General features: G+C 39.8%; 1 protein-coding gene and 1 pseudogene across 1 annotated transcript in view; one reads left to right on the top strand and one right to left on the bottom strand.

Moving 5' to 3' along the window:
• Window positions 1-1,736, top strand: part of LOC107700130 (bone morphogenetic protein receptor type-1A-like) — a 41,153-nt pseudogene extending 39,417 nt beyond the window's left edge.
• Window positions 1,737-1,747: 11 nt separating this feature from the next.
• The window catches only part of LOC107700129 (multimerin-2-like), an 11,945-nt gene continuing 1,968 nt past the window's right edge, over window positions 1,748-11,724 (bottom strand). The window contains exons 2-8 of the mRNA XM_016501666.1: window positions 10,057-10,179; window positions 9,863-9,969; window positions 7,643-7,728; window positions 6,872-6,974; window positions 5,702-6,120; window positions 4,089-5,577; window positions 1,748-3,885 (exon numbers count right to left, since the gene is read on the bottom strand). Coding sequence (XP_016357152.1) covers window positions 3,467-3,885; window positions 4,089-5,577; window positions 5,702-6,120; window positions 6,872-6,974; window positions 7,643-7,728; window positions 9,863-9,969; window positions 10,057-10,179 — 2,746 coding nt within the window. The 3' untranslated portion in view covers window positions 1,748-3,466. The remainder of the gene's footprint in view (window positions 3,886-4,088; window positions 5,578-5,701; window positions 6,121-6,871; window positions 6,975-7,642; window positions 7,729-9,862; window positions 9,970-10,056; window positions 10,180-11,724) is intronic.

The following is an 11,724-nucleotide window of genomic DNA, read 5'->3' as shown; positions in this document are numbered from 1 at the left end:
CACACGACGGTACATGCCACCAGAGGTCCTGGATGAGACCCTAAATAAGAACCAATTCCAAGCGTACATAATGGCTGATATTTACAGCTATGGTCTCATTGTTTGGGAGATGGCCCGCCGATGCGTGACAGGAGGTGAGTTGTGCGTGTGTTGTGTGAGTGTATGTGAGGTTATGATAATGTGTACACATTTCAAAGCATGTTTATGTCTCTCCTTTCTGAATATGTGATGGATTTGTTTTAATAATGGTATTTTATGTGCAGGTATTGTTGAGGAGTATCAGTTGCCATACTGGGACATGGTACCTTCAGAACCGTCCTACGAGGACATGAGGGAAGTGGTATGTGTTAAAGGCATGCGGCCAGTGGTATCTAACCGCTGGAACAGTGACGAGGTAAGATCTAGCATTGCGGTTTAGTTCAACATTGCTCTGTTTGAATACGTTTTTGAATAACTCCAAAATTTGGGTTTGGCTAAGCTGAATTTTTAGGAGGTATTACTCCAGTTTTCAGTGTCGCATGATCCTTCAGAAATCATTCAAATATGCTGATTTGGTGCTCATGAAACATTTCTTAATTCAGGATTCTTTGAATAGTAAATTGGAAAGAACATTTTATTTGAAATATAATTTTTTTAACAATGTAAATGTCTTCAAGTTAAAAGTCAATCAGTCTTATCTGCTTATACAAACTTAATTTTGTCAACATGTAGGAATACATTAGCCATATAGTTGACCTCATTGCTAACGGATATGTGCTAAAAGCCACAAAACCTTTGATTTCATGGGGTCTTTAAACATCACTGCTTTGTAACAGACTATTTTATAGTGTAAAATGCAACCTTAAAACAATTGTGTTTTGTTTTGTCTCCACACAGTGCTTACGGGCCATGCTAAAGCTCATGTCAGAGTGCTGGGCACGCAACCCAGCCTCTCGCCTCACAGCTCTTCGAGTCAAGAAAACACTCGCCAAAATGGTTGAATCACAGGATATCAAAATATGAGCAGTTTTCCCTCCAATGCCAGTCTGAGAGAAGTCATGGAGATATTGATGCTCACTTTTATGAATTATTGCCTCATTTCCTAAACAGACCTGTGGGAGTGCTGTCATGTAGCACCCTCTGCTGGACAGTATGTGCCATAACAGACCCACGAGGAACGAAGGACAGCAGTTCTGCAGGCATCAGTACTCACATCATCCCCATTGCCACCATTTTTTCCTTCTTCAGGCACTCTTTTATATATTGGGAGAGAATTGAAGAACATGTGGTGCTTTCTGTGAAAGCTGTGTAATATGATACATCTGCATGGAGGAGTGGCATGGTGCCAGCAGTAATGGAGCCCTGTGGGAGAAGGCTTGAGGATTGACCCTCTGTTATTGACTGACTTGGGAGGCGGACATATTTGGGTTGATATTCAGACTAAACCCCCAACTGTATGCTTGGGATATGCTCAAGATATTTGTGGCTAGCGTCACAAAAAATGGCAACACTGCATTTGGATCCTGTGCAGCTGTGGCCACTGAAACATCAAGAGTGAACGCTCCCTATTTAATTCAGTTGACCCATATTATGATATATGTATAAAACAAAAAATGTCCCGTAAACTACATGTTGATATTTTAATTAATAGCCTTTTTGAAAAATTATTCCTTCAACTGCTTTCCTTTCTGAGAATTTGTCCATTAGATGTTCAAATACAAAACTGAGTGTTAGCAATAAGGTATTCTATTTGAAACCTTCCCGTTTTGTGAAGACTGGGAATGTACTCACTGTTAGGAATAGAAAGTTCAGGTATGATGACAGGAGTAATTTGATCATCACCCCTTGTTTGGCCTGAAGAACTGAAGTATGACTGGTCAAATATTGCCAACACAGCTGCCGTATAAGATCTGTTCATCTAGAAGATATGGTGATTTTTCAATCTCTCAGAATGGCAGCTCTGATCTGACTTATTGCAGGTGTGTCCGTGCAGATGTATGCCCACTGCCCCCGAATGCTTCATAAACGTTGTTGTATTATATCCAGTAGCCTTCGAGTCAACCTCACTATATCACATCTGATTCATCAGTGTCAGATTGGATTGCCGTTTTCAATGCCTCATTTAAACAGTTTTGCCTTGAATCTAATGTTGTGACGCTTGGGAATCATATGACTCATAAATGTCTAATGTGATAGAATAATGCAAATGCATGTGCTATTTATTCATGTCATGTCATATAGTATGAATTACTGAGGTAAGATATTTTTACTTGCAGGACTATTAACACTGTTCTTGTAACTTGTGACTTTCTCAATGTTTTACAGAGCAGCTCAACCTTTCAAATACTAAATTTATGACTATAAGATGAAATTCTACATTTAATAACTTCCTATGAAAGTGTGGGTGAATTATCATTATTTGTCTTTGATATAATGTGTAAAACTAGTCCCTTTATCTGTAATTTACTGAAAAGTCAGGACAGACAACTTAAGTTCACCTTTCATATACATGAAAATTGTTAGCACTATACAGGTTACCTGTACAAAATACAGGTTTAACGTCAAAACCAGGGTACTTTGCCTTGAAAGACAAGTTGGTCATTTCTGCCTTGAAGATCAAGTTATATCATTGGGGTGCATTTAAATAAGTTATTATAGCAGACTGGGAAATATAAATTATACAGGTACAAAAACCTTTGCTTTGCATTGAAGATTCAGATCTCCCATTGCTTGTGTGTGTTTTCTTATTGTTTGGGCTGCAGTTGTGCTCAAGCCTATTCTGTCCATTACAATCATGCCAGTTAGCGAAAATCACATTTGAACTCATTTAAGCTCATCTGGCTTGATAAATGACTACACAATGCTTTTGACTTAATTGTTTAATGTGTAAGGAAACGTAAAATGGCCTGAATAATATTAACTTTTTTTTTTTTAATTGTGCACAATATCTGGTTTTAAGAGAGGTGCCTTATGTTTACCAAGAAAATCTGTTCTGTACACAGAATTAGTCCAATGTATCAATTTTTTTTAAGTAAATTGCCTTATTTTAGTACACAAACATTATGTTTAAATCTTGATTGACATTTGCATTTAATGTGATCATTTGAATGCATGATTTGCAGGATGTCCATTTTTTGTACAGAGTTTCCCTCACTACTGGTACCATTTGTTTATTCATATTGCCTCATAGAAACTGGTTCCATAATGTATTCCTTGCCTTATTATTAGATCCTCCACAGAGCAACAGAAGGACTGGTGGTATCTAACTGTTTCTGTTATATAACTGTCTTCCTCTTATTTCTTTAACTTACCTCGTTTTCTCAATATTATTCCAAAATCAGTTACAAAACATAATATTTCAACAAGTATTTTTGGCACCTTCAAGAAGAGGCTGCATGCATACAAAATACAGCATGTCTGCAAGTGACGCACAGTGCGTCAGACTCAAACGTATCCTCCCATTCCTTTGTTGCTCACCCATTTCTCTTCACAGCATGTCCTTGTGCTCTGTAATGAAGAGCAATAGTCCAGACAGTGTGTTGTCCCAAGGCTGCGCTTTTCGTAGTGATCCATGCATCAATTCTAATGTAACTGTCTCCCCTTGACGAAGCTCCAGCAGGGAGGCTCGACTAACTGGTCCCCTTTTTTCCCCTTGTTCCTGTCTGAGAGAGGCCACTGGAACTCCACTGCGCTTCAGTACAGCCAATGAAAGGCCTCTCTCAAAGTCTAAGGTCACTAAGAAGAGATAGAATCCAGTCTCAGTTGCCTGGAACACCCCTGATGTAGGATTAAAAGTACCACCATAGTTCACAGCCAAGTTTTTCGATGTGAGCTCCCCATTTGGTCCTCTTCTGTTGTCCAGGCTTGTGATGAACACCACGGGGGAATGTGGTAACTGAGCATGTTCTGAAGAGATGAAATTATATGATTTTTAGGTAAAAAGTATCATTTTCAGTTAGAGAAAAAATGCTTTGTCATGATGTAGTTTTAGTGTTGTCCATTGAGGGGCAGTGTTGTATGTCCACTATGCCTTTCAGTACCAAATTACTACTTCATTCATGTTCAAAACTAATGGCAAATTAAATAACTGTATTAATAAGATCTCTTACCTCTTTCTATGTATCTTTTTCTTCGTCCACTGGAAGACTTTTCTTCTCTTTTGATCAGATCTTCTTGCTTTTGGCTCCCCCTTCTCTTGCCTTCTTTCTTTCTCACCAGTCTCCAAACTTCATCTAGATTCAGGCTTCTAGTCGAGCTGGCTAGTTCTTCTGTATTGCTGAACAGGTTTTGAAACATGTTCAAATGATCCTCCAGGGTCTGACGTAGGGATGCTATATTTGCCTGCAGTTCTAGAACAGAACCACCAGAGGGCCCAGTGCAGTTGCCACAGTGCTCTTCCAACATGGTTATTCTACCTGCTAATTGCTCCAACTCTTTTCCCAGACTCCAGAAGTCACTGACTGAATAATCAACATCCTCCTCTCCAATCGAAGGGTCTGGTAAAGAGGACTGGTAACTTTCAGGGCCTCTCGCCTGGTTATTTGTACCGGGCCCCTCTAAGTATGCCACCGGGTCATCGCTATTCATCTCATCCCCGTCAGGATGCTTTCTCCGAAGGGAGGCCAGAATCCTATCATGTGTTTCAATCTTTTGCTGCATCACAGCCATTCTCTGTAAAAGATCTGGGATACTGAGGTCTTTCTTTTGGCTGTGTGACCAGCGATAGAATTCCAAGACCTCCTCTCCGAGTAGCACTTCCAGGACTTCAGAATGGCGTACAGCATCATTCAGGAGGGAAGAGAAGGTGGCTGATAGGCCTCGAATTGCATTTGACTTGTCCTCATCCCGCTGTCTCAGGACTTGGATCTCTTGCTGGCTGTCCAGGAGTGAAGCCTGTAGCTGGGACATAGTGTCTTGAAGACTCCTGCTTCTGCCCTGCTCAAAGGCCAATGACTCCTTTATATTCAGCAGGCCCTGATGAAGATCCTCCATTTCGGTGGCCTGAATCCTTTCTAGAGCTGCCTCCTCAAGTGCACGTTGATTCTCTTTTGCTAACTGTGTCACATTAGCCACCTCCAGCTCCAACCTAGCTAGTGAACTGCCAATCAATTTACAGCTACAGGCTTGCTCTGCAATTACTGAATCATTTCTATGTAGTTGTTGGTAGATGTTGTCCAGGTCAAACTCAATTTCTCTCAACTGACCCTCATGTGCACTTAGGTTAGCTGTAAGCTCGCCAACACTGTTGAGCACCCTGAATCGAGTAGCCTCCACCTCCAGACCTGTCTCTGCAAAGTGGACCTCAGTGCGTTGTTTGACCTCCTCTAGGCTCTGTCCCAGGTTCAGTAGGTCTCTTTGCAGAGCCTGGACAGCACTATCAGAGTCCTTAGAAGTCTCAGACAAGCTGCTGAGCTTCGCAGAGTTACTTTGTGCCTTCTCATGTAGTTGAGTGATGGCCTCCCACACTCCTGACTCCTGTGTTGGCTTGCCTCCACTTGGATTGACAAACTCAGCACGTTCTCTCTGCAGTGCCCCTTCCAGCTTCCTCTGGCCAAGTCTCACCTCCTCAACCAATTCAGATAGAGACTGGAGATTCACCTGTTGATATAACACACAGGAGATTCACCTGTTGATATAACACACAATTTGTTCATTTATGCACTCTTTTTATGTGTTAGGATTTTTGAGTAGCCATTTCAAGGAGTCCTGGCGAATGAATGACCTGTGTATCATGACTTTGACCGATCTGATCATCCACCTCTTCCTTCAGTTTTGTTAGGTTGTGTTTCAGCAGTTCTTGCTGGGCCTGAAAGGCCCTCTCCATCTGGTCTTTCTGTGTATCCAATTGGGTTTTCATATGACTGATCTGGAGATGACTAGGCTCTAGTCTCTGCTCGATAGGTCCACTGTGACTTTCGCCTCTGTTCGTGGACCTGTTGTCTTCCTTTTCCATCCGCAGTTGCTGCAAGTCCTGAGACAATGCGTGCACCTCACTGGACAGATGCTTCAGTGTTTGATTGAAGCTTTCCAGCACTGGTTGAAGCTGACTCATCATAGTTGACATTAACTGATGCATCGACAGCAGAATGGATGAATCAAGGAATGGCAAAGGCTGAGAGGTAGGGATCCCTTCTCTGGCACCTGGAATATTGATAACAAGCCACTCTAATGTTGAAGACATACAATTTTTATACATTTCAGATGTTATTAAGTGAAAACAGTGGAAGAAAACTCAGCTTGTTATGGGTGTGTCATATTAAATACACATTTAAAATGACTTCATGTCTATATCAGCATATTGATTCCTCACACAACCACAGAAATAGCTTTAAATCGCTGAGCTCATGCAGGCAGTCTCCTTGCCAGAACCCTCGTCCCTAGAGTATATCACTGTGCCTGACGGGCCCTGCATGAGCTTTTATGGTGTTTTCATCAGAAATAAATAACCCTTTCCTTACATGCCTCCTAAACAAACACATCTCACTATGTCGCTGAATATCTAACTACAGCTAATGCATTTTTAATGGATGTTCCTTCTGTATTTGCATTTAAACAGAATGAGCTCAGTGGTGATAACATTTTCTTTGAATGAGGCTAGATTCCAGGAGAAGCTATAAACCTCTTTCCAATCATCTATTCTATGACTCATCCTGAGCATGTGGTTCTCTGATGACTTTTTGCCCTGTCTCCTTCTGTCTATGGGTGATCACATCATGGTGGAGTTCGTTTATAAGAAAGAGAGGATATCCTCCAGAAGAAGACGTCATTGTTCAAGTAGTCAAGCCGTTCACTTTTTGATGGTGAAATCTCACAGTATGGATACTGTAATGTGTCAAACTAAATGTTTTTCCTTGCGTGCCTAGGTTTGTTGGTCACAGACTTGGCATCTTACCAAAAGGACTCTGATTTGGTGAATAACCATGAATGGGAGCCTCCTGTAGAGGTTTGTCAGCCCAGTTTGCATCTTCCAGTTGGTCAGTCCCCATTTTACCTCCTAGAGAAGAACAAACACATTTTGTTTGGAAGGAGAATGTGGGAAGCAAGTTAACCACAACATCTAAAGTTTGAGGGTAAATATTGGGCCCACGCATATGCCCAGTTGAGAGGGGTTATTTTAGACCTTCAAGATTTTCAAACATCTAATCTAGAAGATTACAGTGCTTAAAATACTCCATGAAAGCTATATTTAATGACCCGATATTACAGAATATTATATAACCACAAATTATTTTTACTAAGCGTTTTTTTTTTTTCATGATATAAGGCTTAAAATATTTGGCACACATGAGACTCTTGTAAACAAACACACCAACTTCAAAGTTTAAGTAAAATATTACATTGATTAATGTGATTTAAACTGCAAGAGTGATGAATAGATTAAATGACATATTAGACCGTTTCATGACTTCTACAAAGGCATGAGGGCACAAAGGATAGCTTCTGGTAACAGTCTGGGAAAATTTTCTTCCATCAAAATATTCATCTGCCAGATATTTTGGATATGTGGAGAACATGACTAAGTTGTTATTCTTAAACACGATTGTTTGCATTGCTTCTCTGCTGAAGGACACTCACTGAGCCAAAGGCTTACTGGATATTTCCTCTGTTTGTCAGAAAGGTTGTTTTAAAAAGCAAACTTGCAGAAAAAGAAAAGGTATGAAAGGTTAAAGGTAAAGCCAGACTTGCCTGAACTGCCATTGTCATTAATCTCAGACTTTAAAGCATGCTTCTCATCCTCTGGAGGTTTGCCTGGAAAATAAAGATAAAGAGGAAGCAGCAGATGAGTCACCAAAACTGGATGGGCTACTCAACTGATGTGTTCCTTTTAAAGTGGCATATTGGGTAACGCTTTAGATTACAACCCGCAAAGAACTAGGTAAGTATACTGAATTTACGGTGTACGTTTCTGTAATCATAGTGTACCTATAAAGAACATACGTGTAGGTATAAGGGAATAATGTGCTACGTTTGGGTAATAAGGGGGTAACAACCAGATATGCAACCTGCAAAGAACTGCGTAAGTAAACTGAAGTTACAGTGTAACTTTTTTGTAATTATAGTGTACCTATTCAGTACCTCCGTGTAGGTATAAGGGAATAATATGCTAAGTTTGGGGAATAAAGGGGTAACAACCTGTAAAATTACAAATAATTTATACTGTATTTTGAAACTAAGAGGTGCTTATTCTAATATTACGTGGTATGTATGGCCTAAACAACAATCTTATGTTTGGGAATGATTTAGAAAGACGATATATACTTTTTATAATTTTATATTGGTATTTTATTATAGGCGTATAGGTATTTTTTAACCATGGGGTACACATTCTATTATAAAAGGACGGACATGATGGAGATTACTGAACAACAAAACTGGACATCTAGTGAAATGAGTTAATGAGTTTCTGCTATGATTTATAATTCACAAGTCTACTTACCTTATGAAAGCTTATTCGTCGATTTCAGCAACTTCACACCAGCAACTTCTCAACACCACTATCACCAAATAACTTTGCATGATATACCATCAAGGTTCAATGCACTTCCGGCTTGCCGGATTTGGGCCGTTATCGGGCCAGATCTTTTTGGCTACCTGGGATATGACAACAGTAACAACACAGGAAACAGATAACCTAATAAAAGATTAAAATTTATTACACCAGTTCAGAAAAAAAGCAAAGCAACTCCATACTTATACAGATTATACAGTTAAACCAAATTATTTTGAAAAGCTTGTTTAAGAATAGATTTTGTTCAATTTGTTCATGTTTTTCACCCACTGACTTAATGACTAGTTGATTAACTAGTAATGACTAGTTAAACTATTATGGCCAAACCATCACGCCAATAAACACACAGTAATAAACACTGAAAGTCAAGAGTAAACCGTGTATTATAGCGAACTGACAGGATATTACCATCTTTGTTTTTTCCGTTATGATCCACGTCCTCAAGCACCATTTTGACTAGTTCTCAGTTCCCGGTTTTACCGCTCATCAGTCGCTGCTCAATGTTGTGATAACATACTCGGACAAAACCCTACAGTTTTAAAACAACACATTCTTTTCAATCTCTCTCCTCTTCGTGTCGATTAGTTTTCTTTAATTTTCTACACATATTCCTGTCATGAGCGCCGCAAACACGGATAGACTCGTCTCATGCGCCATTCCAGCTGTTTCCAGTTTGTGCTCACCACATTCACTGCTGCAGTTTTAAAGGAACACACTCCAGACAGTTTCAAAGTTGTCCCTCGTCTGCGCTTCGATTCGTTTTCTCCTATTTTCCACACATGTTCCCATTTTAAGCACCGCAGTCACGGATTTCGTTGCACACAGAGCCGTTCACGTTTGAACTCACGTGACTTGCTGCATGCTCTCATTCACGTCCTCCACATTCATAACCCAGCAACATCGAGTTATTACTGATATCAACCCAAATTGGGTCAAATCAAGCCAGCTTCCGAACCCAACAGTCTCAACCGAGCGTTTGGATTGAAACAATTACCAGCGTGTTTTATATGTGTAGGCTATAAAAAAGTGCACAGTGTATGTTTTTGCTTAATCGCTTGCAAATATAAGAGGTCATACATACCCTGTAATATTAGAATAGGTACCCCTTAGTTTCAAAATACTTACAGTATAAATAATTTGTACTTTTACAGATTATTACTCCTTTATTCTCCAAACTTCGCATATTGTTACATTATACCTACACGGAGGTACTGAATAGGTACACTGTAATTACAAAAAAATTACGCTGTAAATTCTGTTTACTTACGCAGTACATTGCGGGTTGTAATCTAAAGCGTTACCGCATATTGTATACATATGTTTTTGTTGTGTAAAAATGACACTGAAATTGCTCATATTTGCATGTAATGTTACCTTTTTCCAGGCAGTTGTGTCCTCCATATCCTGGGCAACATTTAAAGTGCATAGAAGAGAGTGCTATCTGCTTCTGCTTGTATACAGGCTGTGAGGACTGCCTATACCTGATCATCATCATCATAATCATCATTCAGAAAGCAAACCAAAGCAGAAACATATGATCTGAGGTTGTTTGAGTTTATGTGACTTACGTGATGATTTGGCAGTCAGGAGCTCCATCAGAACAGGGGTTCACAGATTTCACAGTTTGAGTCTCTGTAGTGCAGAGTACGGCTGTGGTGACCATACGGTGATTTACATATGCACACCAGTTTCTGGCAGGAGAGAGGAGGTTTGGGAAGATAAAGCATGAAATAAAAAAGAAAGACAAGGGAAGTGTGTACATTGAGAGCATGTGATTAAAGGCAATCACGGACTGATGAAGATAAATGCTCTGGAGTCCCTATTTTTTCCTGTTGTACCCTTCCCAACATGCTCGGGGCTAGATATAATTGCTGAGCAAACGGTTTTATATGTCGTTCTATTGGCAAGTTCGTTGTGTTTGTTTTTAGCTTTCTGTTATATCAGAGAGAATCTGATGAGCCCACATTGATTACCATGTTTACACATCCTCAATCTTATTTTGGCAAGTCTGTGCTTTTTTTGTGGTGTAGTATTTCGTAAACATACAATAAAGTACACAAAGTATATTTTGCAAAAAATGACCCAGTTAGAGAAGTTGTCAAACACTGAAAGGTATGTTTGGTGGCAACTCTTCTCAACTGCTCAAAAGTTGTGTAATAGCATTGTAGTGGCCTCATTTCCCAACAGTGATGAACACTATAATTGCTGATAATGTATAAACCGTGTTGAATGAGCGCAGAATGCTGTTCTCATTTTGAACATGATAAGAGCTGACAGAAAAGTATATAAACAGGATTTTCCATGTCAGTTCTCTTTCTTTCTGCTGTCTGTGTTGTTCATGCACAGTTTATTCCCCTCAAATGACTTGGATGCTTTTCTTAGAGACAGTTCACATGGCATGTGTTCCTGCATATGCAAAGATTTAATGCGTTTCTATGGGACACATGATGCATTTTTCTGTCTTTTAATTTGGCACAGCATAGCAATGCATCCTGTGTGAATGGTGATCTTTGATCTCTGTGATTTTAAAATATTTTTCAGCATCCCGTCAAAGGATCAGTGTTTTTAAGATGGCTTGTCAAGGTAAAAACACTTACACCTGTTACACCTGTTACAATGGAAACATGTTTCCATTCTTTTCTAGCTGTTTTCAAATGCAAGAACACGTCCTGTATGAACGACCCCTTACTCATGCTTTTTCAGCTGACCTTCCTTTGTGCATCCACTGCAGAAACAGAGATTAGATAGCGGTGGGCTGTCCTGTTTCCTCTCGTTGCCGCCTTGAACCATAGTCCCTTTGTCCAGTAAAACATCAGCCCCTATTCAGACACTGATTCGGTCATAGTTTGGCTGAATGCTAGTCCTGTCTGCCACTTTATGGCTTTATCATTAATCTGTCTCCATGTACTCACATCCCTTCATCAGTCTACCTTTCTTTCATCTTTACCCCTCTTTTTCCTCTCTTTTATTTTCCTTTAAATACCTAAACACTTTTGATTAGCACTCCTCCTATGTCTTTTCTGGACACAGCTGTTGCTCATTTTCTTTTGTTCTGGTCCAGACTAAAAGGTAAATGCCCTTGAAAACTGCTGTAGGGGTACCTGTCCTCTGCCTCGCTGTTATGCTGTACTGAGCATGCTCAGTCCGGTCTAATTCCTCTCTCATTAAATCTAATCCTTAAGAAATAAGCATAGTCAAGTCAAGTCAAGTCAAGTCAAGTCTGCTTATTTGTCAAT

The sequence above is a fragment of the Sinocyclocheilus anshuiensis genome, unplaced genomic scaffold (assembly GCF_001515605.1).
Source record: "Sinocyclocheilus anshuiensis isolate Anshui unplaced genomic scaffold, SAMN03320099.WGS_v1.1 scaffold1135, whole genome shotgun sequence".
Classification (NCBI taxonomy): domain Eukaryota; kingdom Metazoa; phylum Chordata; class Actinopteri; order Cypriniformes; family Cyprinidae; genus Sinocyclocheilus; species Sinocyclocheilus anshuiensis.
The sequence above is the reverse complement of the archived record's forward strand: the minus strand, read 5'-3'. Positions and strand labels throughout refer to the sequence as shown.